At 38.4% G+C, this 25,799-nt stretch overlaps 2 protein-coding genes and 1 long non-coding RNA gene across 6 annotated transcripts; 2 read left to right on the top strand and 1 right to left on the bottom strand.

The window, feature by feature from the left end:
- The first annotated feature begins 1,965 nt into the window (after positions 1-1,965).
- On the top strand, positions 1,966-16,668 carry tlk1b (tousled-like kinase 1b). 3 transcript variants are annotated; one of them, XM_043242622.1, is made up of 22 exons: positions 1,966-2,294; positions 6,170-6,288; positions 7,174-7,245; positions 7,364-7,402; positions 8,001-8,076; positions 8,246-8,289; positions 8,527-8,616; positions 8,692-8,778; positions 9,522-9,614; positions 9,701-9,811; positions 9,901-10,037; positions 10,863-11,048; positions 11,302-11,368; positions 11,575-11,672; positions 12,192-12,273; positions 12,596-12,687; positions 12,771-12,860; positions 12,934-13,103; positions 13,539-13,674; positions 14,826-14,937; positions 15,028-15,135; positions 15,923-16,668. In XM_043242622.1, exons 1-22 carry the CDS (start codon positions 2,159-2,161, stop codon positions 16,085-16,087), a joined length of 2,310 nt encoding a protein of 769 aa, XP_043098557.1. In that variant the 5' UTR covers positions 1,966-2,158; the 3' UTR covers positions 16,088-16,668. The 3 variants fall into 3 exon arrangements, with proteins under 3 accessions (XP_043098557.1, XP_043098558.1, XP_043098559.1); XM_043242624.1 differs by having other exon boundaries at positions 2,157-2,290; XM_043242623.1 differs by lacking the exon at positions 8,527-8,616.
- Positions 16,669-17,272: 604 nt separating this feature from the next.
- Positions 17,273-18,267, top strand: LOC122347396. Of its 2 annotated transcripts, none has more exons than XR_006251218.1 (2): positions 17,273-17,286; positions 17,902-18,267. It is a non-coding gene; the product is annotated as an uncharacterized LOC122347396 (long non-coding RNA). The 2 variants fall into 2 exon arrangements; XR_006251217.1 differs by having other exon boundaries at positions 17,274-17,290.
- A 1,254-nt stretch (positions 18,268-19,521) lies between these two features.
- On the bottom strand, positions 19,522-24,786 carry gorasp2 (golgi reassembly stacking protein 2). The gene is made up of 9 exons (XM_043241798.1): positions 24,601-24,786; positions 23,831-23,911; positions 23,409-23,612; positions 23,086-23,172; positions 22,380-22,510; positions 22,032-22,288; positions 21,854-21,940; positions 21,619-21,750; positions 19,522-20,412 (listed from the first exon to the last, which is right to left on the bottom strand). Exons 1-9 carry the CDS (start codon positions 24,661-24,663, stop codon positions 20,117-20,119), a joined length of 1,338 nt encoding a protein of 445 aa, XP_043097733.1. The 5' UTR covers positions 24,664-24,786; the 3' UTR covers positions 19,522-20,116.
- Between the last annotated feature and the right edge of the window lie 1,013 nt (positions 24,787-25,799).

The following is a 25,799-nucleotide window of genomic DNA, read 5'->3' as shown; positions in this document are numbered from 1 at the left end:
TTATCTCCTCTTAACTGATGTGAATGTTCTTGTTACCTGACGGTTCTAGAGGACAAACATGTTTGATAAGTGATGGCATCACAATAAATAAAATCCTCAAATCCTATCGGACTGATAAAGTAACCCATGAGCCCTTACAAAGTTTTTCCACTGGACTTGGGTTTGATGTGTCATAACTAAAGTTCAGAACTCATAAATGCAAAATATCCTTGAGCAAGACTACTCTTCAGGATAGAAATATTTTTCTACTCTTGCGAATATGCCTACAGTTCTTTATGCTGTATTTTCCTTTTATAACTTTATGACTGTGGAGGAGAAATTATGTCTCTGGAAATTGTAGACCGAGAATATTCCACGAACACCTTCGGATTGTGAAGGAGGAACCTGACACATTTCCGGTCAGATGGCAAAAAGCAGTTCCTCAGAGGCTGCTGTGATTCAGCGGCATCTTTTTTTTATAAACTCATCAACCCTGTGAACCGATACAGCTGTCATCTGTTGACACGAAAAGGCAGAACATATATTTGCATTTTAAAAATGCCTTCATTTCAGCAGAATATGTAACGAGTGTTCGTATTCCAGTGAAATCATGAGCTGAATTCCTCTGTGGTGAGTTCAGAGGAAGATAACTGTAGTGTGATGTTGTGAAATATGTCTGGAGCTGTTCAGAGGGTAAAGCTCAGCTCTGGGCAGATCTCTGAGTCAGCAAATCACAGATGAAGATGTCTGTGGTGCAGATAAATCTGCATGTACAACCGTTTACACACACACACACACACGGAGAGAGAGAGAGAGAGAGAGAGAGAGAGAGAGAGAGAGAGAGAGAGAGAGAGAGAGAGAGAGAGAGAGAGAGAGAGAGAGAGAGAGAGAGAGAGAGAGAGAGAGAGAGAGAGAGAGAGAGAGAGAGAGAGAGAGAGAGAGAGAGAGAGAGAGAGAGAGAGAGAGAGAGAGAGAGAGAGAGAGAGAGAGAGAGAGAGAGAGAGAGAGAGAGAGAGAGAGAGAGAGAGAGAGAGAGAGAGAGAGAGAGAGAGAGAGAGAGAGAGAGAGAGAGAGAGAGAGAGACAGAGAGAGAGAGAGAGACAGAGAGAGAGAGAGAGAGAGAGAGAGAGAGAGAGAGAGACAGAGACAGAGAGAGAGAGAGAGAGAGAGAGAGAGAGAGAGAGAGAGAGAGAGAGAGAGAGAGAGAGACAGAGAGACAGAGAGAGAGAGAGAGAGAGAGACAGAGAGACAGAGAGAGACTCTTTTTAGTATTTATAGTATATATCAGTACTAATGACCTTAATAAGTACTTAATAACTTAATAATCTTTTAAGATGTTTGTAAATAATGTACATTATTATTTTATTATTTATTACTATTATTATATTATTACTATTTTTTATTAATAATTACTATATTATATTGTATTATATTATATATAGATGGATGTCTGTAAAATCAAGTATTGTTATATTAATTTATGTGTAATTATAAGCAATTGTTATCTTATATTAGCCTATTTCATTTAGAAATTCTATATAGAACATTAATGCCATCAAATCTTTCTAAATAATACTAATTCTAAATTCTAAATAAACTGTCTCTAAGCACCTCTCTTTGGTCTCGTGAAAATCATTTAATCTCATGTAATACACATCCATACCATCATAGCTATTAATGTGAAAAGTTGCAATATTAACGAATCAATGCAGGCGGTTGGCAATTATTGCAAAATTAAAAAAATAGATATTTGATACTTTTAAAAACACTTTACGCTTATATAAAAGTTTAAAGCTGCCAATGACCGCTTAATGTCAAACTTGTTTGTTTTGCAATAACGTTCAACCGACTGATCGTGCTTTGGGGATCTGCTAGAAGGACTGAGGTGTGATCAGAAGTTGTGCACCGATGTGTGTGAGCGTGTGCATGTGTGTAACCTTTGCAACTGGCGTCACGCATCGGCTAAACACACACACACACACACAGAGAGAGAGAGAGAGAGAGAGAGAGAGAGAGAGAGAGAGCGAGGATCTCAGTGCGCAGTGCGGAGCTGAAAACATGAACAGCGTTGCATTGATCAGCAGGGTTTGTGCATGATGCATTAGACACACAGGTGCGATTTGACGGGGATCATGCGCGCGATGCGCTCGAGCGTCTCTTCGCGGGGGAAAGTGTCTTCATGAGTGTCCAAAGTAACAGCAACAGCAGTGGAAGTTTGGACGGAGCGCCATCTTGCTCTCAGTTCTCGACTGGATCTCCGACCCCGGGCTCAGTTTCTCCGCTCGATATCTGCGCTCCGCGGAGGCGTAAGGGAGGTAAAGCCGGAGCGGACGTCGATTTGAAGTTTGTTCGCGTGAAATCGGTCGGGATTGTGTTAGATTGACGTGCGATTTCGAGCAAATCTGGCCTTTAATCGAAGCGGTCGTGTCGGAGGCCGCTGATCTCTCGTCTGCTGACTGTGACTCTCTTGTGTTTTTATAACGAGCGTCGAGTCCTGGACACGAGCTGCTGTGTTTTAAACTGTTTGCGACGGAATCCCGTCGCTTTTCGTCTCCGTCGCACGCTTAATTTGACGCGAGGATGCCCGTGGTCGCCTATTAGGAGACTCGGTCGCTGGCCGCGTCTCAAACCCTTGCGAGATGTCTACCTAGACAGCATTTTTGGGCATCGTAGGTGCGTAGTTTTTGTGCATGCCCCGTCTTTGTGTCTAGGTAGGCATCTCCTCGGGATCTGACTTGACGAATACGAGTTTGAGGTTTAGAGTAGGCTATGTGTTTTTTATCACTCGTGTGCAAAGCAAGGGCTCAAAAATGAAACGGAGTCTGTACCTGATAAACAGGAGTTGCTGTCTGTGTGCTTAAATGTTTATCACCCGTGCATGCAATGCAACTGCCTGAAATGCTAGGTAGATAGAAACTAACTGGGATTTGGGGCATTGGCAGTGTCTTATAAACACGAGTTACTGCTTTTAATGGTAATTATTTACCTAGTGAGTTACTCCATGCCTGTGCAGTGCCTGTCTAGGTAGACAGATTAAGTGATATTTTAAGGATGCCCGGATATATTCATATGTATTTTCTCATGCATGCATGCTTGCTTGCATTGCAAACGCCTGCCTATAAGGATTTTGAGACACAGCCGGCTATATGATACGATGCAGTGATTCTAATATTCTGTATAGGTTGACAGGTCTGTATCTAAGCTGATGTTTACGCTTGAGAATCCAGTGGGCAATGCATGCAGCATGATGCTTGGGTAGATGCATCACCGGGTTTTAATAAAACGCAGAGTACCCGATAAACACGATTTTTGTGTTTTCGTGGTCGAAGGCATTGAATTATTTATCAAGCTCTCAATGCATGTTATGCAATAGCTCAAAAATGCTGTCTAGGTAGGCAGCAGTCTAGGTCTCGAGCCACAGCTAGTACTTGTTACACGGTAGTTGAGCGTTTGTTTTGCCGGGGCGAAATGCAGCAGCTCAGAAATGTTTTCTAGGTAGGCATGTCGCATTCGGAGACGCATGACAAACACGAATTGGTGTGGTTGTGTATTATTTATTCAACAAAATAAAAATATTGGAGAGGTGTTGCATCTTTATGGTCATTTTAGTTTGTGTATTAGGTATTTTTTTCCTGGAATCATCTAAATTGCAAAAGACCATTTGATGCACATTATTTAGGTCATACAGTGTCTTTAGTTTTTATTTAACCTAAGTTGCACCGGTTGATTCCTGTGATATCTATCGAGTGGTCTGCATGTGTTGATATGTGCTGCAAACATTCGTATGTGCACTGATGAGTGTAATATCATATGTGCGTTAATGCATTACTCAGATTCTCATGTCCAAGAATAAGTTCTCAGTCACGTAACGGCAGGCTCTTCCTTACGTTTTGTTTATTTAAAATGAACGCCGTTCTTTTAATTTCTAGCTATCCAAGAATCCCGGAAACAATGAATTGATTTTCAGCACTGATAATAAAAAAAACAAAAAAGCATATCATCATATTAGAATGATTTCTGAATGATCACGTGTCGCTTGGAGTAATCGTGCTGAAAATTCAGCTCAATAAATTGTTTTAAAATGTTTAACTTTTTTAAAAATTTGTTAGTGAAAAATGGTATTTTAAATTCTTGTAATATATATATTATCTGTTTTTTGTTTATAATGATTATAGAGGTTTTAACAATTAAGTGGCATTAATATTTCCCCAGATATTGATTTTCAGGCTTTTTTAGATTTTCTTTTAATGTGATTCGATTGATTGCGTAACTGAAAATTTAAATTTTAAACAATTGTTTGTATTTAAGTTACGTTAACATTAGATACGAAAACGGCTGTAAAAATGCACAAGATCGCCGTGCTTTAGCCACGGTGCCTAACAACATAAAAGTAGGCTTTTCAATCTACAAGAAGCTGTATCGTTATAGTTCAGTCGTATCCAGTGAGCTCTCGCTGGCTCACCTGTGCATCGGTGCTCAAACTAGGATGTGGTTTTTGTGTTTCCTGGTCATTCGCTCTCACTCGTTTCCACTCCACCTTCTGCGCGTTCGGGAGGTGTCTTATTTAGCCCGGCGCTGTTTTCTTTGCTGCTCGGCTTATTTGCCAAAGCAGACGTGGCCTTAGGTTTATGTTTGCTCATTCCCGGTGTTTTGATTTATCATCTGTGTCCTTTATCTGGGCAGCTGTGCTCTTCCTGCCCTGTTGACCTTCATAATTTTCCACCCATCCACCATCTTGGGATCTCTTTGGCTTGGAGCTCTATCTGGCACGAGTCTTATCATGGCAGTGGTGTCGGACGCATCCGCTGCACCGGTGTTTATGGCTGGAGAACACTAGTGAAGCTGAGCTGTTTTGTCTAGTCACTGTAATGGAGTTTGCGGACCAGATGATTTCTTTAGGCAGGTTTTATCATGATGATTCATGCCGTTATTAGCTGGTTGTTCTTATCGGCTGCTGATACTGTATTAGTCTCATGTGCTGAAGAAACGGGGCCATTTGGCTGCTGCATCAATGATGATGATGAATTCTGTCTTCGGGCATCTGCTGCCAGATCATGTCAGACATGGAAGGAATAGATGAACCGAAAATGTAATTGTTAAACTGTTCAATCAGCATTCTTGGCATATAGTTACGTCGCTCGGGCGAAATTTGCAGTAACGTTCAAAAGTTTGGGGTCGGTTTGATTTTATTTTATTTTTTAAATTTATTAGAATTTTAAATGTTTTTGAGTAAAGCCTCTTATGCTGCATTTATTTTGGTGAGAATCGTGCAATAAAATCTTGAAAATAATTGTATTATATAATATATATATATATATATATATATATATATATATATATATATATATATATATATATATATATATATATATATATATATATATGTGTATATGTGTGTGTATATATATATATATATATATATATATATTAAAAAGAAACATTTGTAATTTTATCAAAGTTGAATACATTTTCAAATTTTTCTAAAGCATGATATATTGTTCAAAAGAGCTTTGGAAACCTTCTGTAGCATCATTAATGTCGCTTTTTCTCAATTCTTGATGAGTGAAAGCATTCATTTATTCCAATTAAAAAAAAAGTCTCACTGACCCCAATTTTTTAAACAGCGCTGTATGCATCTTAGTCTGTATTATCTGTAATATTGAGGTCGCGGTGATGTGTGGAAGCGCATTGCGTTTACCTAGAACCTCAAATTGTTACGCATAATGGTCGAATGTGTCGTCAGTGTTTACTGAGACTAAAATAAGGCGATGGAGCTATGCTGTCAGCGGCATCAGCTGATAATAAGCAGGAAACGTCTCAAAGTACTTCCTGCTTGCAATTCTCACTCCAACAGGAAGTGAGTTTGCTGTGAAAAATGAAAATGAATGAAAGAGCAGATGAAAAATGTCAACGTCGGAGTCTGTCCGTTTTGAATACACCTGTAAGTCTGATGCGAGTGCAGTCCTGTAAACCTTTTCTAGGCACTTCGCCTTTAAACCGGTAATATGAGTAGGTGTATGATCCTCTGGCTCCTTTAGGGTGGCATAGGATCAGAAAACAATGACTGGATGGTCTCTTGAGATTCCAGGAGGATGTGTCACTGTGATCACACCCCTCCCGAACCTCTGCCCTGCGTACCTGTGAGTGAACGTGTTGAGATTGACGTGTGTGTGTGTGTGTGTGTGTGTAGGTATGGATGAACTGCATTCTCTGGATCCACGCCGGCAGGAGCTTTTGGAGGCACGTTTCATCGGAGCAGTTAGTGGAAATACAGGAGGAAGCACAGGGAGCGCGAGTGGAGGACCTAAAGTAAGCTAACACACATATGCTTAGTGCGCATTCGGGCTAGATGGTGTTCTGGATTATATTTATTATTTAAATTCTCATAAAAATAAAATCTTGCTGATTTAGGTTTGAAAATGAAGGAAATTCATATAAAAAAGTATATATAAATTTTTTTATTATTTAGGTTACTATAAGTATAGTATTTGTATATAATATTTTTTATTTTTAAAATATAATTGTTGTTATACTTTATTTTTTGTTTTTTTTCTATGAAAAAAAAAAAATGCAATAATCATCACTAATTATCATCCTCTGTTATTAATTGATATTTTATAGTTATATTTAATGGTTCACACTATGTGCGGTGTGAGGAGCAAAACAAATCTCCAGGTAAATTTTAATTTACCAGACAATGGCTCAATAGTTTTTTTTATTTTTAATGCTGAAAAAGCATCATCCGTTTAATGTGAGTTGTAAAATAAAGATTTTTTTAATGCATGAATTTGTCAAATGATTGCAAAGCTAAATTTACTTACATTATATTTAAATATTTGAATGAAGAAAAAATAAAAGGAAAGAAAAAAAACATTATGCATGGACCTTTTTCGTTTGGACTGATAACTAAAAACATAAATAATTGAGTGCATTAATTAATTAACATGGACAGGTTGTAATAGTTTACAGAAATGAGCTAAACGTACCAACTCTAATGCAGTTTTTACTGTTGTTGTTTACACCAGAGACTCTGTTATAATTGTATTTCCCAACTCTCTTGCGATACAGAAATTCAAAATGAAACCAGTGCAATGACACTGTCCTCATAACGTTGCTTAGGTCTTCTGAGTTCTGTCGCATGCTCTCTGTGATGGCCGTAGCCCGCACCAAACGTGCTTTGATTTTTCTATTTAGGGTTTGAACAATAACGAATGTTCCAGTCACAGTTTTGGCAGCCTGGGGTCATCCAGTGACAAGGAGTCTGAGGTGAATTACACTCATGCATACTGATTGAAGCTTCATCTTTATTGAACCGATCTGTTTCAATAATTCATCCGTGTGTTTTCAGTAAATAAAGTGTATATTTTTTTTTGTTCCCTTAAAGAACTCTGACATAAAGAAAGGAGGATCGCCTGCATATTCGGTGAGTTTGACAAGAACGTATTTATCGTCTAACTTGAATAGGAACGATGCTTAAAAAAACGAAATGCGATTTCTTTTCTTGTGTATGTATGTTTTTGGAGAATATTTCGGTTAGTGTATAATGAAAATAAATGTTACATAAGCGTGATTAAGCTCGTCTATACAATACAGGCATACAGTTAAATTGAATGTTCCATAGCTTATAAGCTGCAGAGAGAAGATTTTCAGCGAATAACAACTTATGTTTCAGCATCTTTATTCATACAATGCTGTATTTCATGTCCGCTAAGGGCAAAACTCTTATGAATCACTTTTGTTATAATTTAATTAGAGCATTTTTGTCATTTTGGAGCTTGAAAGCACCTCGGATTCACTCTTATTATTCTCAAAAGATCACCCGGCGTAATAATAAAAAAGTTAAAGGAGTGGAATGGCATGGTAAATGATGTTTTGTGCAAATGCATTTCTGAACCTTTTTCCAGCTCCTGAAGTCGGCCTCAAATGGAGCTTACCTAAAGCGTTTGCTATTGATTGTATTGATCTAGCGAACAAAAGTATTGATTGAATAGAAAAGTGACGCTTTTTCCCGTTTTCCCAAGACTCCAGAGAAGAAGCACTCCGAGTCATCCAGAGGAAGAAAGAGGAAGGTCGACAACCAGTCAGAGAGCAGCCAAGGTAACGCTGACTTCCTGTGTGCGTGAGAGAAGTGCATAGGCTTACATTTAAGCTGAGAATCACGTGCTTCCTTTTTGTTTCGAAGTAGAGCATTAAATGTTTAAAAATGATGCAGTACGGTGACAGAAAAGTGATTGTCCCCCTTGACTGTTTTTTTTTTAACTCTCAGGAAAGTCTTCCGGCCGAGGGCCCAAGATCAGCGATTATTTTGATGTAAGTGAAGCTTTGTGTGGATGACTCCGCGTTTAGTCAGCTCTGTATTAAATGTCAGTCATGTGTCAGAGAGCTTTTAGTCAGAGTAATGCTGCTTTTTCATTTTCTAATGGCCGCACCGGTAGGTGTTTTGACTTGCAGAGTTGCGAAATTGCTTGAGCGTAACGTCGTGATGATGTCACATCCTGTTAGTATGTTTAAAAAAAACCCCCAACGACTCGTATCTGCTTCCTGAAGTTCCAGGGAGGAAACGGATCCAGTCCGGTCCGAGGGCTTCCTCCGGTCCTGCGATCGCCGCAGAACTCTCACTCCGCACCCGGCTCTATCGTAAGCGCTCATCTTTGAGATTGAGGAGCCAGTGGCGCTTCTCTGTTTAAAACGCTGCTGTTTTTCACTCTTCAGGTCAGACAGAACAGCTCCTCGCCCACCAGCCTGTGTTTCATGGATCACACGATGAATCCCAAACAGCTGAGCAGCAGAAGTGTCCAGGTAATACTGGTCACGCGCTCGCGGGTGTAGGCTTTATTTGCGTTGCTCGCCGACTTAAACATCCACGCGCTGCGAAAAGTGCACTAGATAACATGCATCACGCTGCAAAACACGCACTGCATACTGACGCTCGAGCCAATCACCTTTTATTTATATATATGTCAAAGCACTTAACAGTATCAATAGAGCTGGAGTGAAATGATGAGTAAACACCGTCCAGTTAAAGGCAGTACTGAATTTAGAGACGTCAATGTCCTGCTCGGTTCGGTTTAAGTATTATCTGTGCACTCAAATCGACGATAATGAAATTCAATGCCCCTGTAGTCGGTGCACGCCAGGGTCGTGAGATGTCCTCACTGGTTCATCAAAGACCGATAATATCGTATCATTTTTGCTTGCACCCCGATGGTATTACACATGCACACTGTACACTACGACACTGTTACAGGGACATTTTCACTGCACGGTGACACTTTAACGGGTGTGCTGCATGCTCTGACGCTATTAAACCACCTTTGCGTGCATACACCGCTGCTATAACACGCGCACTGCATGCTCGTTTTAATATATATACTGCATGCACGTTTATGCATTGCGCAGAACCGACCCATTATGCATTGTTAAACGTATTTACTGCTAATGTATGTGATGCGCCGTTTATGTCTGTTGATCGCGCATGCCGTCATGGATATAGCTATTTGCATTCTCTCCACGTTTAACTCTCTTTCCTTCTCTGCTTTCAGACGGATTTGACACTGTTGAAGCTGGCTGCACTTGAGAGCAATAAGAATCTTGACCTTGAGAAGAAGGAGGGCAGAATAGATGATCTACTCAGGGTGAGCGTCACCTGTCCTTGAGGTTTTTTTTTTTCTTTGTGGCATTTGAATTCATACATCGAGTGGTTTTAATGTTTTCTCCCCAGGCGAACTGTGACCTCCGCAGACAGATAGATGAGCAGCAGAAGCTGCTGGAACGTTTCAAGGAGCGTCTGAACAAATGCACTACGATGAGTAAAAAACTGCTCATTGAGAAGGTGAGCTGTGTTTGAGATGCTCGGCAGCTGCTTATTTCTCGTGCGTCGGGGTGGTGGAGTGACTCTCGAGTGTGTTGTGGTCTCACTAGAGCACTCAAGAGAAGCAGTCCTGCCGTGAGAAGAGCATGCAGGACCGTCTGCGTCTAGGGCATTTCACCACAGTCAGGCACGGAGCGTCCTACACGGAGCAGTGGACAGACGGATATGCCTTTCAGAACCTGGTCAAGTAAGGGTGTAAAGCTGTGTTTGTACCATACTGGGCAAAGTGCAAAAATCGACCATCTTATAATATCGTCATTTTGCGATATTCAGTATCCAGGATGCAGGACTTAACAATGTTCTGCTCCAGGCCGTTTCAGCATCACGTTTATAGGATTTATTTATTTATTTATTTATTTATTTATTTTTAATTTATTTTAATTTTTATTTAAAAATGTAGCAATTTTTATTTTAATGTATTTACTATATGAAAATGAGAAATATTGTCTTGGTAACTAGCTCAAATACAGTAAGGTTGTTTATTATTATTATTATTATTATTATTTATTTTCATTTATTTAGTTTGACGTTACTAAAATGTGTTTTGAACTCTGGGGCTGTTATTATAAATAAAATACAGATTAATGTGTATATAATTTTGTACAAACATTAACAAATGCCTACATATCTATAATCTAATTGAGTCACTATTATAATTTTTATTCATTAGAATTAATTACATTTTTATTAAAGTTTTGGTACATTTTTAGTAATTTTGTAGTGTGTTCTTGTCATTTTATTTTTTTATGTAGCTATAGTTACATTTTTTTTACATTTTAATTACTATAGCAATATATAACTTTACAGTAATGTAAAATATGCAATGTATTTTTTTATTTATTCATTTTTTTGGTAACTACAATTATCCTCAAGCAATGGCAGAAAAACAATTGTTGCATATGTAAAAGAAGTGTTAGGAACTTTATGCAATTTAGATCGTAAATAATAGGGCAAGTGCTTTATATTCTGCATTTGCATATGCTCATCTAATTAATTTTTTCTGTGTTGATAGGCAGCAGGAGTGGATAAACCAGCAGCGGGAAGAGATCGAGAGGCAGCGGAAACTTCTAGCGAAGCGCAAACCTCCCAGCACCCCCTCCTCCCAGAGCCCGACCCCCAATGAGTCCAAACAGAGAAAGACCAAAGCTGTCAATGGAGCCGACAACGACCCCTTCCTCAAACCCAGCCTGCCCACACTGTGAGACATCAGCACACACAAATACACTTGTTTACTTCCTTTCCAAATGGAGACTTTCTGTTGACTTCTAATGGTATTAACAATTAGAATTAAAATAGACCGGGGCTTCATTATATCGTTATATAAGGATGTGTGATCTAAACGCCAGAGGCTGCGATTTAAATAAGTTCAAAGTGTTTTCTGCAATTTTCTCTTGGAAAACGGTCTAGAAACGCACACTTGTTGTTGAAATGCTTCTGCGTTGACTGTGCAGGCTGACTGTAGCAGAGTATCACGAGCAGGAAGAAATCTTCAAACTGAGACTGGGTCATCTCAAAAAGGTTAGTCTGTAAATAAACGCACAATACACACTCTTTCATGTGCGTTAGGGTAAGATGGAGCATTAGTGCTGCATGAATAAGCGGTCGTGCAGAAATGCGGTTTCAAATAGTCTTTTTGTCCTTTTGGTGGAATCTGCCATTCATACAGGAGTATGTTAGTATGTGCTCACGTGTGTGTGTGTGTGTGTGTGTGTGTGTGTGTTCAGGAGGAGGCTGAGATCCAGGCGGAGCTGGAGCGTTTGGAGCGTGTGAGGAATCTGCACATTCGAGAACTTAAAAGAATCAACAATGAGGACAGTTCTCAGTAAGTCCCTCCCTCTTCAGATTATATTTAAATAAGTGCTTCTGGGCATATATATATATATATATATATATATATATATATATATATAATGTGTGTGTATGTGTGTGTATATATATGTGTATATATATATATATATATATATATATATATATATATATGTGTATATATATGTATATATATATGTATATATGTGTGTGTGTATGTGGTTGTGTACTGTGTATATTTATTATGTGTATATATAAATGTACACACATACATGTATTTAAGTAGAATGTTATTGTTATTAAATATTTCTATATAATATAAATTATGAGGAAAAAGAAAGAAAAAAATGTGTGTGTGTGTGTATATGTAAATATTTTCTAAATATATCATGCGTGTATGTGTCCTTCTATGCACATAATAAAAATATGAGGATAATTTGTAAACACTTGAGTATTTTAATTTTTCTTTGCTGTTTGCTCCATTATGTTTACTTTGAAATGGACTAATCACTGTGCTTGTATTCTGTGTCTATAGGTTTAAAGACCATCCAACCCTAAATGAAAGGTATCTTCTCTTACACTTGCTGGGAAGAGGAGGTTTCAGTGAAGTTTATAAGGTATTTTATGTTCATATATACACACATATTGTAAGCCCATTTAACTTTTGTAAAATTACATTTGCGAGTGAAATTGAACGTGAAACATGTATACAGTTTAAAAGGTTGTTTTAAAGGTGGATCGCGTTATAATATTCTGTTAAACAATACCAAGTTTTTTATTCTTGCACACTAAAAATTCCATATCACAAATGATTAAAGTAAAAATAAACTATTAGGAAAAAACGTAAATTTTACAGAATGTATACAGACAGCCGTGGGGATCAACTATTAACCTCCGTTTATTTGATCTTGTTTAACCTGTTCATGTTGTCGTGTGAAGGCATTTGACCTGTTTGAGCAGCGATACGCCGCTGTGAAGATCCACCAGCTCAACAAGAACTGGAGAGAAGAGAAGAAGGAGAACTACCACAAGTACGTCGGCCATCTTTTCCTCCCCGCATCCCGTCTTTTATGGACATGCTCGTTAGATGGTGTTTTTTTTTTTCCACTTCCAGACATGCCTGTAGAGAATATAGAATCCACAAGCAACTGGATCATCCCAGAATAGTCAAACTCTACGACTACTTTTCCCTGGACACTGACACGTAAGCCTCCGTCACTTGTTCCGATGAACCCTTTCGCAACCATAGAGGTTGACTTGATGTCTTTCTCTTCTAGATTCTGCACTGTTCTGGAGTTCTGTGAGGGGAATGATCTCGATTTCTATCTGAAGCAGCACAAGCTGATGTCCGAGAAAGAGGCTCGCTCCATCGTCATGCAGATAGTCAACGCCCTCCGATACCTCAATGAGATCAAACCGCCCATCATCCACTACGACCTGAAACCAGGTGAGCGCAGCGCACACGATAAACCTACCTCAAAAGGGAGAGTAAAGTTGATGAGATCATTTGAACAGGAATGAATGATCTGCAGTGAATGGGTGCCGTCAGAATGAGTCCAAACAGCTGATAAAAACATCACATTAATCCACACCCCTCCATTAGTTAGTACATGCATTATTAAGACATTTTTAACTTTAAATCACTGCCTTTTATCAGCTGTTTAAACTGTGCGGCACCCATTCGCTGCATCCATTGGTGAGCAAGTAATGCAGTGCTGCATTCTTTCAAATCATGAGGAAACATCTGCATCTCATAACCGTTGTATCGTTCGCTGGTGCAATTCATGCACGGCATTGAACTGATGCAGAAATGCTTTTTTATGGATGTTTGGTGGTTATTTGTCACGCAGACGGTATATAAAGTTTGTTTTCGGTCGCTCAGGAAACATCCTGTTGGTGGACGGAACAGCATGCGGGGAGATCAAGATCACAGACTTTGGCCTGTCTAAAATCATGGATGACGACAGCTATGGCGTGGACGGGATGGACCTGACGTCGCAGGGAGCCGGGACCTACTGGTCAGTTCAGTATAAGACGGTGTTCAACAGCGTCAAAAAGAAGAAAAGTACTTTTTAAAACGTTTCCACCTTGTGTTAGCAAGCTTTGGGCTTGTCCGGTTTTGACCACTTCTGGAGGTAATCGGAAAAACGAATTTAATCGGGTTCACGCTCATGACGTCGAATACATTCGAAGAGCTGATAAACTCTTCTATATACAATAACAGTATATGATGACACATAATACGAATAAATAGGCCTGCACTAAATAACGTTTGAAGGAAACAGACGGCTGAAAGCATATCCTGTTTATTTTACAAAGGCATAGTTTTGTTCTTATTGTGAGTATACATAAAGAAATAAAAGCAAGTTTCACATTTGCAGTTTAAAATGCTGCCTAACTCTTTTTGACCAAAAATGTTATTTTTGGATGATATTTTTTTTTTCTGCTGTGGCAGTGACATTTGTTTTTAAAGCATTTAGTTGTTTATAACGAATACCATTATATTGTTTTATTTTAATACTGATTTGCACAGTCGTTTATCAGATTTTTATTATTCAAAGCGACTCACAATTAAGGACAATGGAAGCAATAAAAATGACAAAAAGTGCAATGATGTGTAAAAGTCTCAATTAGCCTAGGTTTTTTTATTTGAATTATATAATAAATTTAAAAAACGATAGAATAGAACATGAACAGCGCATTTTTTTATTTTTGTATAATTGTGTATATATAATTTTTACTATCATTTTTTTTTCTTATTCTGTTGTAAATACTGATAAATGTAAAGGGTTTGGTGACAACTTATGGGTAACTAATGGTTTTTATTTTCTCTAAGCACAGTTCTGACTTTTTATATCAGAATTGATTTATCTAGTAAAGCTTATAGCTTTGGGTAACAAAAAAATAAATAAAAATACAGCATTCTGCTCGTATGTAAATTGTGCAAGCCTATTTCATAATATTATATAAAAAAAACAAACATGCACTGGCCCATAGACCCTCTCCTCAAAAGAGATCTGGGCAGAAATAGTCAAAATTGGACAGATGTCGTCTTCCTCGTCTACTTGTGATCCGATCGATCTTAATATCAGATGTAAACAGGGCCTGTTTGTATGGGGCGTTAAAGGGTTAAATGTTGTAATGTTAACTAAATGTTCTGACATTTCAGGTATTTGCCACCAGAGTGTTTTGTCGTCGGTAAAGAACCTCCAAAGATCTCTAATAAAGTAGACGTGTGGTCCGTGGGCGTTATTTTCTTCCAGTGCCTGTATGGACGAAAGGTGAGGCACGTTTAGAAACCGCTCTCTAACTGCAGACTGCACTCTGACTGACGCAATGACGCCGCATTGAATCTTGTTCTTGTTCTGTAGCCGTTTGGCCACAATCAATCCCAGCAAGACATCCTTCAAGAGAACACCATCCTGAAAGCCACCGAGGTGCAGTTTCCTGCCAAACCTGTGGCGAGCAACGAGGCCAAGGTGTGTAGAAATGTAGATTTGCTTAATGCTGACAGTGAATGACATTTGCATCAAAGTATTATAATGATGACCTTTCTGGTACTAATAATATAAAAGCAACTGTTATAATAGCTTATGTGTGTGTGTGTGTAAAATAAATTTTACAGGGTCAGGGTCGCAAAACCAGGGGGTACTTTTGTTAAAATCATAATCTCGTTTCTGTATTGCAAACATTAAATAATAACAAAAGCATTGGGATAAGATTTTATAGATCGAATTTAGATATTGCAGTAAAAGTCTTGTCAATAGATTTTTTTCTATGATGATTTCAAAAAGTCTGCCATGTTTGTTCTGACCAATGCTGATGAAGCGTAACGATCGGTTAGTTCATGTCACATTAAAAATCTGACTCAAATTATAAAACATTATTATAATTTAATCGTTGTGAATAAGGCTCAAGGTGATAGTTTTAAGCGCTGGTAAAAATGTAACCAAAATCCATATCTGAGTAAATTAGATTATTATTCTACTATTTTACATTAAGTGAAATTTATATTATTTTATTAAATTGTACAACCAAACAAAATAATAGGTAATGTGCGTTCGTTTGCATTCGTTCCACTATCCATGGACTGACTTGTATTAGTATTAGACAGAACTGCAGCAAACAAGTGAAAAAACATAATAAAAGTCCCTCCTTGAACACATCGGCCAATGGCGATATTTTGTAAAATGCCCAATATCGTCCTTGACAGTATGTTGGTGGACCACTAGTAGAAACCATGCTTTTTTTTCTTGTTTTCTGCAGGCGTTTATCCGCCGCTGTCTGGCTTACAGGAAGGAGGATCGCTTTGACGTCCACCAGCTGGGAAGCGACTCGTACCTGCTTCCTCACATGAGACGATCCAATTCATCGGGCAACTTGCAGGCCACGCCCGCAAGCCCCGCCTCTTCAGGAATCATCTCCTACTGATTGGCTGATCGATCTTGATTGACGGTTCTGATGGCGAGTTCCCTCCTTCGTCACCTCGGGGTGGACAGGAAGGGGGCCGGGCTATATGTCAGCTGTAGGACACGCCCACAGCGGCCACAGTGACTGCCATTGATATTGGGGCAGGAATGGCTGATGTCATTTCCTGCGTGGATCCAGATGTCAGTCAGAGCTAGAACCATTTGAAAATGGATATTTGTTTTTTACAAAAGGCATTTTGTGGAGTAGATTTGGGAGGGTCGCGCTAACGTTTTAGCTTCTTGTTGATATCCTCCCTGAGCTATGCCTCTGTAACGGGGTGTTTTGTTTTGTGTAAGTGTGAAATTTAGAGACAATTAATTGTAGTGTGATTGGAAATAGAAGAATGAGTGTTTTAATGTGACACAACGGTGTCTGTAAGAGAAACTGCGTGTGTGCGCGCGCCTCTAAATGGATGTTTTATGCCACAGCGTTATATGTTGGCTGTTCATAACATACATGTGTTGGGCACAGATTGCAAGGTGTGTGTGTTACAGAAATGCTGTGTCTATTTTACTTCGAAGTAAAAATGTCAGTTTATGTTTAAATGGGCTTAATATTTGAAAAATGTGGATGGGAGAATCTCATCAAAGGTGTCCAGGTCATATTTCACCCCAAAATCAAGGAGAAAACATCATTTAGTTTATGTAAAAGAAATGACGTTTATTTTTTTTTTTTTTTTTTTTTTTTTTTTTTTTTTTACATACAGATTTTGATTTTGATTACAGTTTTCATGACCGTTAAACATAAAAAAAAAAAACTAATTATATATAATTAGTATTTTTTTTTTTCTAAAAATCTGTATGTGAATGAACACATGTATGTTTACTTTTACATCAGCACACACACACACACAGACAGAGATATATATATATATATATATATATATATATATAATTTTTTTTTTTTTTTTTTTCAAAAACAGATGAAAATTTTTTTACTTTTCCAAAAACTAGTTTTTTTATGTTATAATTTTTTGGTGTTATTGGTTTATTGGAATGCACCACGGAAAAAAATATTTTTGAAAATTGTTTAAAAATATCTGTTTTTGCAAAAGAACTCTTTATATATGCACACATAATAACACACAAACAAAATATATGCTGATGTAAATTATATTTTTTCATTTTATATAAATGTATAAATCTATTGTGTGTGTGTGTGTGTGTGTGTGTGTGTGTGTACGTACATACATGCATACATGTGAATTTTAGACATTTGTTTTCTGTAATAGTTTAACAGTCATGAAAATTGTTTTATCACCCCCCGGCACACACACGTTCTGTAAGGGAATTGAAAAAAGTGTGTGTGTGTCTGCTTTTAAAGGTATTTTTCTTTATATCAGCATGAGTTCAAGGCAATATAACGCATACAGTGTGTGTAGAATGTATTTTTTTCATATTACAGTGAGTAATTTTCTCTTAAATAAAATAGTTCTTTTATTTCTTTCGATTTTGGAGTGGAAAGTGACCTGGACATGTTGTTGACCAGTTTTATGAGATTCACCTGTTTGTCCTGCATGTAGGAGGAGAACCCGTAAAATCATCTCAGTAGAATAGACCTCCTATAGCAGCTCTCAAAGATCACATACGAGTACATTAATAATCCAGCCTGTGCAGGGTTTCATATTTTCTCAGTTTGTCTGTGACTTCTGTTGTCTGATGCAGCATGAAGTTGCATTTAGTTTCACGATTTACTCAGAATATGATCCAGACCAAATATGAATTTGAATTACCAGGAAACGGCATGAATAAACCTCCATTGTGGTTGTGAATGAGGTGTGTGTGTGTGTGATGCGAGCGATGATTGACAGAACAGACGGAAGGTGGGCCGGACCCCGCCCTTGATCATTAACCCCTTTATGACCAGACCCAGTGCTGTCATGTTGCTTAGCAACCCTCGCTGATCCCGGAGCCTGAGTCAGGCCAGCATCTCCGAATGACACGGACCGGACCGCGATTGAACGCTCGAAGCTTCCAGAGTCTGTTTTCAGGGGACGATTTTCAGCTTTTGTTGTTTCCTCTCTCTAAATACCCTTTCAACCCCAGAAGCAGTTTTCAGCTCAACATATGGTGATCTGTCTCCAAGTGCTGCTGCAATTGTAGAGAATGTAGCCAAAAGAGAAATAAACATTTTTGAAAATATTTGGATACCTGTGCTTTCTTTCCCCTAATTTCTTGCACGGTAGGCTTTATCAATAGCAGAGCGGTTGTTTGCTCTCAGGACTATTTAAAAGATATAGTATGAAGAAAAAGACAAGTATTTTACAGCTGAACATAGGTAGGCAAATACTATGGATATGTCTGTGGTTTTATATTTATCTTTTTAAATGCATGATGTTTCAAAAATGATTTACGTTAGTTTTCCATGCTTTTTTTAAAATGTGAAATAGGAACAGCCTTTATATACTCGATTTATTTGTGTCTGGACCAGAAATCCTTAGAGTGCATACATGGTTCTCAGTCATTGGGTCACGAGATGACCTAACGTAACGTAAGATGAGCAAACAAACTAAAATAGCTACAAATTAATGCGCGTATACTTATTATTATGTGTCCCTTATACAACTGTGAACCAAAGAACCTTGAGAGTGTACCAGGAAAGTCATGGAAATGTTTAAATTTAACATTTAGTAACAATTACTTTATTAACATTTAATTGAAAATGAACTCTGAACATTCAGTTTTTGAAAGATAAAGAACTAGGGAATTTTAACGACTCTGTTATATATTGCTACTCTTACAATTGCTGTAAATTAAGTTAGTAACTTTTTACAAAAAGGTGTCATTTGTTAATGTATTAACTAACTTGAACAAACTCTGAGCAATACACTTATCACACTTTGTTAACGCTAGTTCATAAAAATATACTAATTCTTTGTTAGCTCGGTGCATTACCAAATATTAACAACTTATTTTAATAACGCATTGGTAAATGCTAAAATTAGTATTAAGATGAATAACGTGTTGTTCATTCTTAGTTCATGTTAACTAATGAATCTTATTGTGAATTGTTACAAAGAAAAATCTTAGCTACCAAGTCCAAAAGGCTGACCCAGCCGACATTTTCATCACTTTCAGTAACTAAAACACGCGTGTCTGATCAAACAAGCTGCTGGGTTTCATCTTTCATCCCATGATGCTTCCTAGAACACATGATTCTGATATCAGTTGTGGCAGTGCTTAAAGATTTCTGCTTTATATCACGGCAGTGTTCATCGACGGGTTTATTTTGTGATGACCTTCTTACCGTACGCCCACAAACATCCTTTTCCAACCTGCGGTCTAAAAACGGGCACCGAAAACCTTTAAACCGCTCGACTAAGGTAAAAGCAAGGCACTGCAACGTGATTTAACCTTTGTGCCAAAATGACCAAATCAAAGAGACGGAGACAGCCCTAGTGTAAAACTGGGTAGTTTATTGCTTGTGTGTGTTTGAATAAGAGATTCCTTCACAATCTTCAAACTGCACAAGCGCACATTCAGCCCTGCGGCGCATTTGTAACTGCTTCCGTTCATAGCGACGGCTGAGCTATCATACAGAGAGAGTGTGTGTGAGAGCACGCGAAAGAGAAACAAGAGGCCCAGAGCCCAGCCTGACCACGAATAGAGTTGCTTCTGAGGAAATCAAAGCATTCGAAACAAAAAAAAAAAAAAAGAAGTCAGACATTACATTGTAAAATCACATAGCAATTGATAATTACAGGGAATGCTATACTAACATTTGAAAGTTGATTACAGGATATACAGAAAGAAAAAGCACGAGACGGCACAGATTCTGAGGAGAGCGCAAACCAGACATACAGCCATCTGTTATTTTTAAATGTATTTTTTTAATATAAGCCGTCCATTACTCTCAGACGCTAACGTCTCTCAACAGAACTGCTTTATCTCTGTGTGTGTATGTTCACACACACACACTGGTATCTTTTTGTACTGAATAAATACAATAGAGACGTACGGAGGGACGCCCCCCCCGGCCCCGGTCTGGCGGTTACGAGGACTCTGGGGCCGCCTGAGCATCCGCTGTCTGCTGTAGGAGCGTCTCCGTCACCGCAGGCTTCTCTGAAGGCATGTCTTTGACCGACGGGTTGTGAGTGGCATCCAGTATGAGAGCTGGAGTTTGCTCGGCGGATAAAGAGACCGGCGGGATGTGATCAGACGGTGCCAGGGAAGGCGGCAGCGTGACCCCGGGCATGCTGGGAAGCGCGGAAGGGAGAACGGTGTGCATGGGCAGAGGAGAGATGCCGGGCAGGTTCAGAGGAGGGAGAGGAGGCAGAGGAGGCAAACCTGCAGAGAGAGCACATCTAGATTCAGCTCAAGTCACAGAAATTAAAACATGTTTTTCAGCATGACTGGTTACCTTACAATTTTATTAGGAATTTTAGGTTCTTTTACTTGATTTAACAGGCCATCACACACACAATCAACAAGGTTTTAACACTGCTTATTAGCAAAAAGTAATATACTCAAAAACTAGAGAAACCGTGCCGCTTTAATCATTTTGCTTCATCATATTTTTATTTTTTTTTTTATTCCCTAATGTCTACATAGTTTTTTGTATTAGTTACTATTTCAACTTTAGAATTGAATGAGAAATGTTAGCATGGTAACTATCTGGAAAAAAAAGAAAAAGAAAAAAAAAAGGATTTTTTTTATTTTTTTATATATATATACTTAAATGTTGTGTGGCCTAAAAAAAAAAAAAAATTACACAATGCAGGAGCTTTATTCATAAACAAGCCTGAAATACATGAGGACTTGAAACCTCTCTGCTTTACTTCCAGTTGCTTCAGAAAATTGAAGGAGATAGCTGTGTGGTATTACAGCCATCTACAACATTATATGAACAAGAACAGCTAGTAAAAATGGCCATAATTCATTAACAGTCAATTTGTAAACAATTACTTTGTATAACCTGACACTGCTGATTGTGGTTAGAACTTATATTTTTATTAAAATTATAACAGATATTTAACACTTTAAGGGCTTGAATCCAAGCTGAATTTTTATCCAAATCAGTCAATTTAAGAAAAAGCGCTCGGATTTTATCAAAAACATCTTCATTTGTGCTCTGAAGAAGAACAAAGGTCTCACAGGTTTGGAACGACATGAGCGAGAGTAAATGACAGAATTTAAATTTTTGGGTGAACTATCCCTTTAAAAGGAAAATCGCCAGGTTTATTTTGTGTCACCATACTTGTGTAACTACTCGTGTAACCATTATTAAATAGGGACATATAAAACATTTGGTGGCTTCTAAATTCATGCCCGTTTGGTACAGAGGGAAGGTATAGTATAAGCTAAACGCTAACATGATGTCGCCGCGCTAGAGTGATTAAGTGAATGCACTAAAACGGGATAGATATGCATCAGCTCGTCTAAGTTGAAGGAAGAACAAACAGAAACAGTGGTGTTTTCCTTTAAGGAAGTGCAGGAACCCTGTTTTAAGTGGGTGGTTCTTGGTCTGCTGTAAAACAGTTCTGTTGTGTGTACCTGCTGTAGTGGGAGGTAACCCACTGATTCCAGCTAACGATACAGCGCTAAGGTCCGGTAACGGTAGATTGAGGTTTGGGAGGTTAGGCAGGTTTGGGAGGGGAGGGAGGCCAGACGGTAAGGACATCAAACCTGAACACACAAAAACAAAATCGTTCAGAATCGTCTTGAATAACATGCCTGCTGTTGCATTTTATTCACTTATTAAAAACAGGGATGAGAGCATGTTCTTTACCTGGTACGGTGGTGGAGGGGTTGACAATGGGAAGGGGACCCAGCCCAGGGGTCACCTGAGTGGGCAGCAGGGGGACTGTGGGAACACCTGCCAGAAATGAGAACCATTTTAAATCTTGGACTGCACGAATTATGCATAATGTGGGAAAAACCTAAAAGCCCGAAATCAAACCATTCACCTGTGTGGAGCTCGCTGGGTATTGAGGGCGGGGCAGAGCCGAGTGACAGGCCAGACAGACTGTCCTCAAGCCCCGTGGGAAGAGGCTGTGACACAGGGGGCGGAGTTACTGCAGACAGCTGGACCTCCGTGAAGCCGTCCTTCAGCGGGCTGGCGGGCTCACTGGGGGTGTGTCCCGGGAAGCTGATTTTCTTGCCTTCTTCGAAGGGCCGAGTAGGGATTCTGTGAAGGTAACCGTATCCGATACCGCAGCCGAGACTGAAGGAAGAAAACAATCACGTCAGACATGCGCACAGAGGCAGGAAAGCGAGAGAGTTTCACTCTCACACACACACACACACACACACACCTGCCCTCTCCACCCCAGGCACTGTTGGGCGTAATAACCACTTCTCTGCAGTTGTCTGTATCAGTGTTGTAGACGTAGAGTTTCAGGCCTTTGCTCTCGTGGGTTTCTATCAGGGAGAATAAGTCCTCTGACTGGAGAAAGAGCACAACACACACAAAATGAAAAGCCTGAGAGATTTGGGGCAGTTGATGAAGCAATCAGTTGCCGTTTTGAGTTAATGCTGCTGTGCCACTAAAATGTTTGCAACATAACCTTGCACCTTTAACATTTGCTATTCTGTTATCTTTGTGATATTCATTGTGCAATTTTTGCCATTTTTTCTTTGGAATAGGATATCTCCCCGTCTAACACTATGTAAGTGGTATTAAAATCAGAAGTGTTCAAAATCAAATCAAATTTGGCATTGTACACCATCGTTTTCCAGAAAATGTGTGCTGTTCAATTTTTTTTATTAAATTTAACTCATTTAATTTATAACTTGTTATATTGCTTTTTTTTTTTTTTAAACAAAGAAATTTGTAAAATAAGCATAACATTATTTAAACAACACAAATGTTTCTGATATAAAATTTCTAATATATATAAAACAATTAGTTTTAATTTTTTTAATTTAGTTTTAATTGATTTAAAAAAATATATATATATATATATATATATATTTTTTTAAATCAATTAATTAATTAATTAAATGAAGAGAGAATCATACCTCGTTCATGACTGTGTCTGCTCCGATGATGTAATCTGTATGTGGTCTTAAACCTGCTAATGCTGCTGGAGAATTTGGCTCCACTTCCTACAAAAACAGGTAAATTATGCATGAAAAAACATCCTACAGCCTGACCGACCAGTCTGTTTTACAAGAACACACCCATTTCTAAATTACGACTAACTGACCAGAGGCTGTTAATCAAAACGAGGTCAAAGCAAACACACTATTCAAAATCAAATGCCGCCACACCCATAAAAAATATGCAGTGTAAATAACTTCAACTTTCTCCGATCGCGTTCAGCACTCTTTGATTCACTCACCAGAACATGCCAGACGTTCTCATTGGCTCCCTCAAAGCTGCAAAAGCGGATGCTGACCCCCAGAAGGCCCTGACCGCCCCACATGTTGCTGGGAGTAACAGTGGCTTCCCGCAGCTCCAGGGTCTTGCTGCTGTACACCAGCATTTTCACAGGTTTTTCAACACTAGCCTTCAGTATGTCTTTCAGCGTGTCATTATCCTTGTTCTAAAATCAGATTTTAGAGTCAGAGGGTCAGCTTTACTGGTTAGAATCTTTAAAGCATGTCAGATTTCCATCTATATTGTAATAACCGTCATTGCTAGTTATTCAATACATAAACAGATTTCCCAAAACATATCCCTAACCCGTGTTAATCAAGCTTGTTTCTTCACTTGACGAATAGATATGTGATAGAAGATCCTCACTACGTGCAACAAACCTACCAGTCTGGTGTTGTTGATGGACACAATGAAGTCAAAGAATGGTTCGAGACCTGCTCTATGACCAGGAGAGTTCTCCTGCACCTGCAGAACACACAACACACCCAATTTAACCAATGAATAACCCCTTAAAACAAAACACAAACATTATAATAGTCTAGCAAAACTCCAATCTGCCACATCCCACAGATCACGAAATAAGCTTTGCAAAAAGTAAATGCAAAAGTGTACCATTTACAACCTTTCTATCAGATTCCAGACCGATATGTCAATCATTAAAATGAACAGTCATGCATACATGCGTCTAATTATTAAAAAAATAAAAAATAAATAAAAACGGACGTAGGAACAGCACGTCATTTCCTACAGGATTGGAAGCAAAGTGATTTAACGTTAAATTGGGCCGACTCGAGTTATGACAGATTGAAACTGAGCATTTAAACAGTAAAGCATCATGATATGTAGCAAGCTTCCTCAACTCTTCATCCAACAACGATTACAGAAAAAATACACACGCTGTACAGTAGGACAAATAAAGATGTTTTTTTTTCTCAAGGGGTATCAGTCTTTGCATGTCAAATGCCTAAAACTCCCATGCATTATATCTACGTTTAACAGCAGGGGTTTTCGCTTAGCCACATTAGCGTTTAGCCACGTTTAACAGGCCGCACCGACATCCCCGGCCTCGATTTGAACATTGCGCCGCTATCGACTCGCGACGTACTGCACGAGCGCAACCGAGAGAGCGGGCGCCTCTCTAAAAACACACTCACTCTGAGAACGTGATAGCCCTCGGAACCGCCTCCGGGAATGTCCACACTCTGTGATCCCCCCATGATCCCCGCTCCGTGTCACCGGTGAGAATATTATCCGTTTTAATGCTCCTCTCCCTCCAGCCGGTTTCTGTGGACAGACACGTCGGAGTCTCGACGGCGGCGAATGACGTGGCAGCGCGAGAAGGAGGGCTCGTGCTTATGTGGCGCGCAGGTGAGACTGCGGCGAGGATTTGTCATATTATGAATAAAAAAAAAATCACGGTTTATTACTAGTTTGCACGTGTAATACACGCGAACGATAATATATACGACAAAAGAAGGAACCGTAACGATGTGGAATTCGTGAACGAATCGTTCATGTGAATCGATTCGCTCGAACCGTGAGCAAACTATCTAAATGATTCGTTCACGAGCCGTTCTCTCGAGTTAACAGAAACAGTTATTTTTCTGCGTTTATTTGAATATACTCCGTCAACACACATTATATATATAGATCATGATTTTGGAGTGTTTTCCGGTTTGATTAAGTAGCAGTAAATTTGTATTAAATGTTAATTTAGGGTTTTTTATGTTTTGCACTGGGGGACATATTGCCATGTAATTTATTTCCTGACCAACAGCAGAGATAAAACAGCGCCCCCTGGAGGAAGACAAATGTGTGCAACATTCTTCCAAATGCTTCATTTCTTTGTACATCTATAGATGTGCTGCCTTCTTGTGGCAAATAAATGATAACACACAGAGCAGGAAACTACAGAACATATGATAAAATGTGATAATAAAAAAAACATGCTAACTAGACTGTAAACATACATTTTATAGCTGAACTTTTCTTCGATCTTTATATAATTTGTACATTTAATTGAAATCCAGCTGGTACATTTTACAGCGTTTTTAAAAACAGTAACAAGGTCATGTTTTATGGGAACTATAGTATCTAAATAGATATGGCTTTTTATATATAGCAGCATTATGATACCATTATGATAAAAAAAAAAAAAAAAAAAAAAAAAATATATATATATATATATATATATATATATATATATATATATATATATATATATATATATATATTCATTTAGCCTAACTAAATAAAAATATATATATATATATATATATATATATATATATATATATATATATATATATATATATATATATATATATATATAATTATTATTTTTATTTATTTA

The sequence above is a fragment of the Puntigrus tetrazona genome, chromosome 6 (assembly GCF_018831695.1).
Source record: "Puntigrus tetrazona isolate hp1 chromosome 6, ASM1883169v1, whole genome shotgun sequence".
Classification (NCBI taxonomy): domain Eukaryota; kingdom Metazoa; phylum Chordata; class Actinopteri; order Cypriniformes; family Cyprinidae; genus Puntigrus; species Puntigrus tetrazona.
This window is presented reverse-complemented; position numbering and strand designations above follow the sequence as displayed.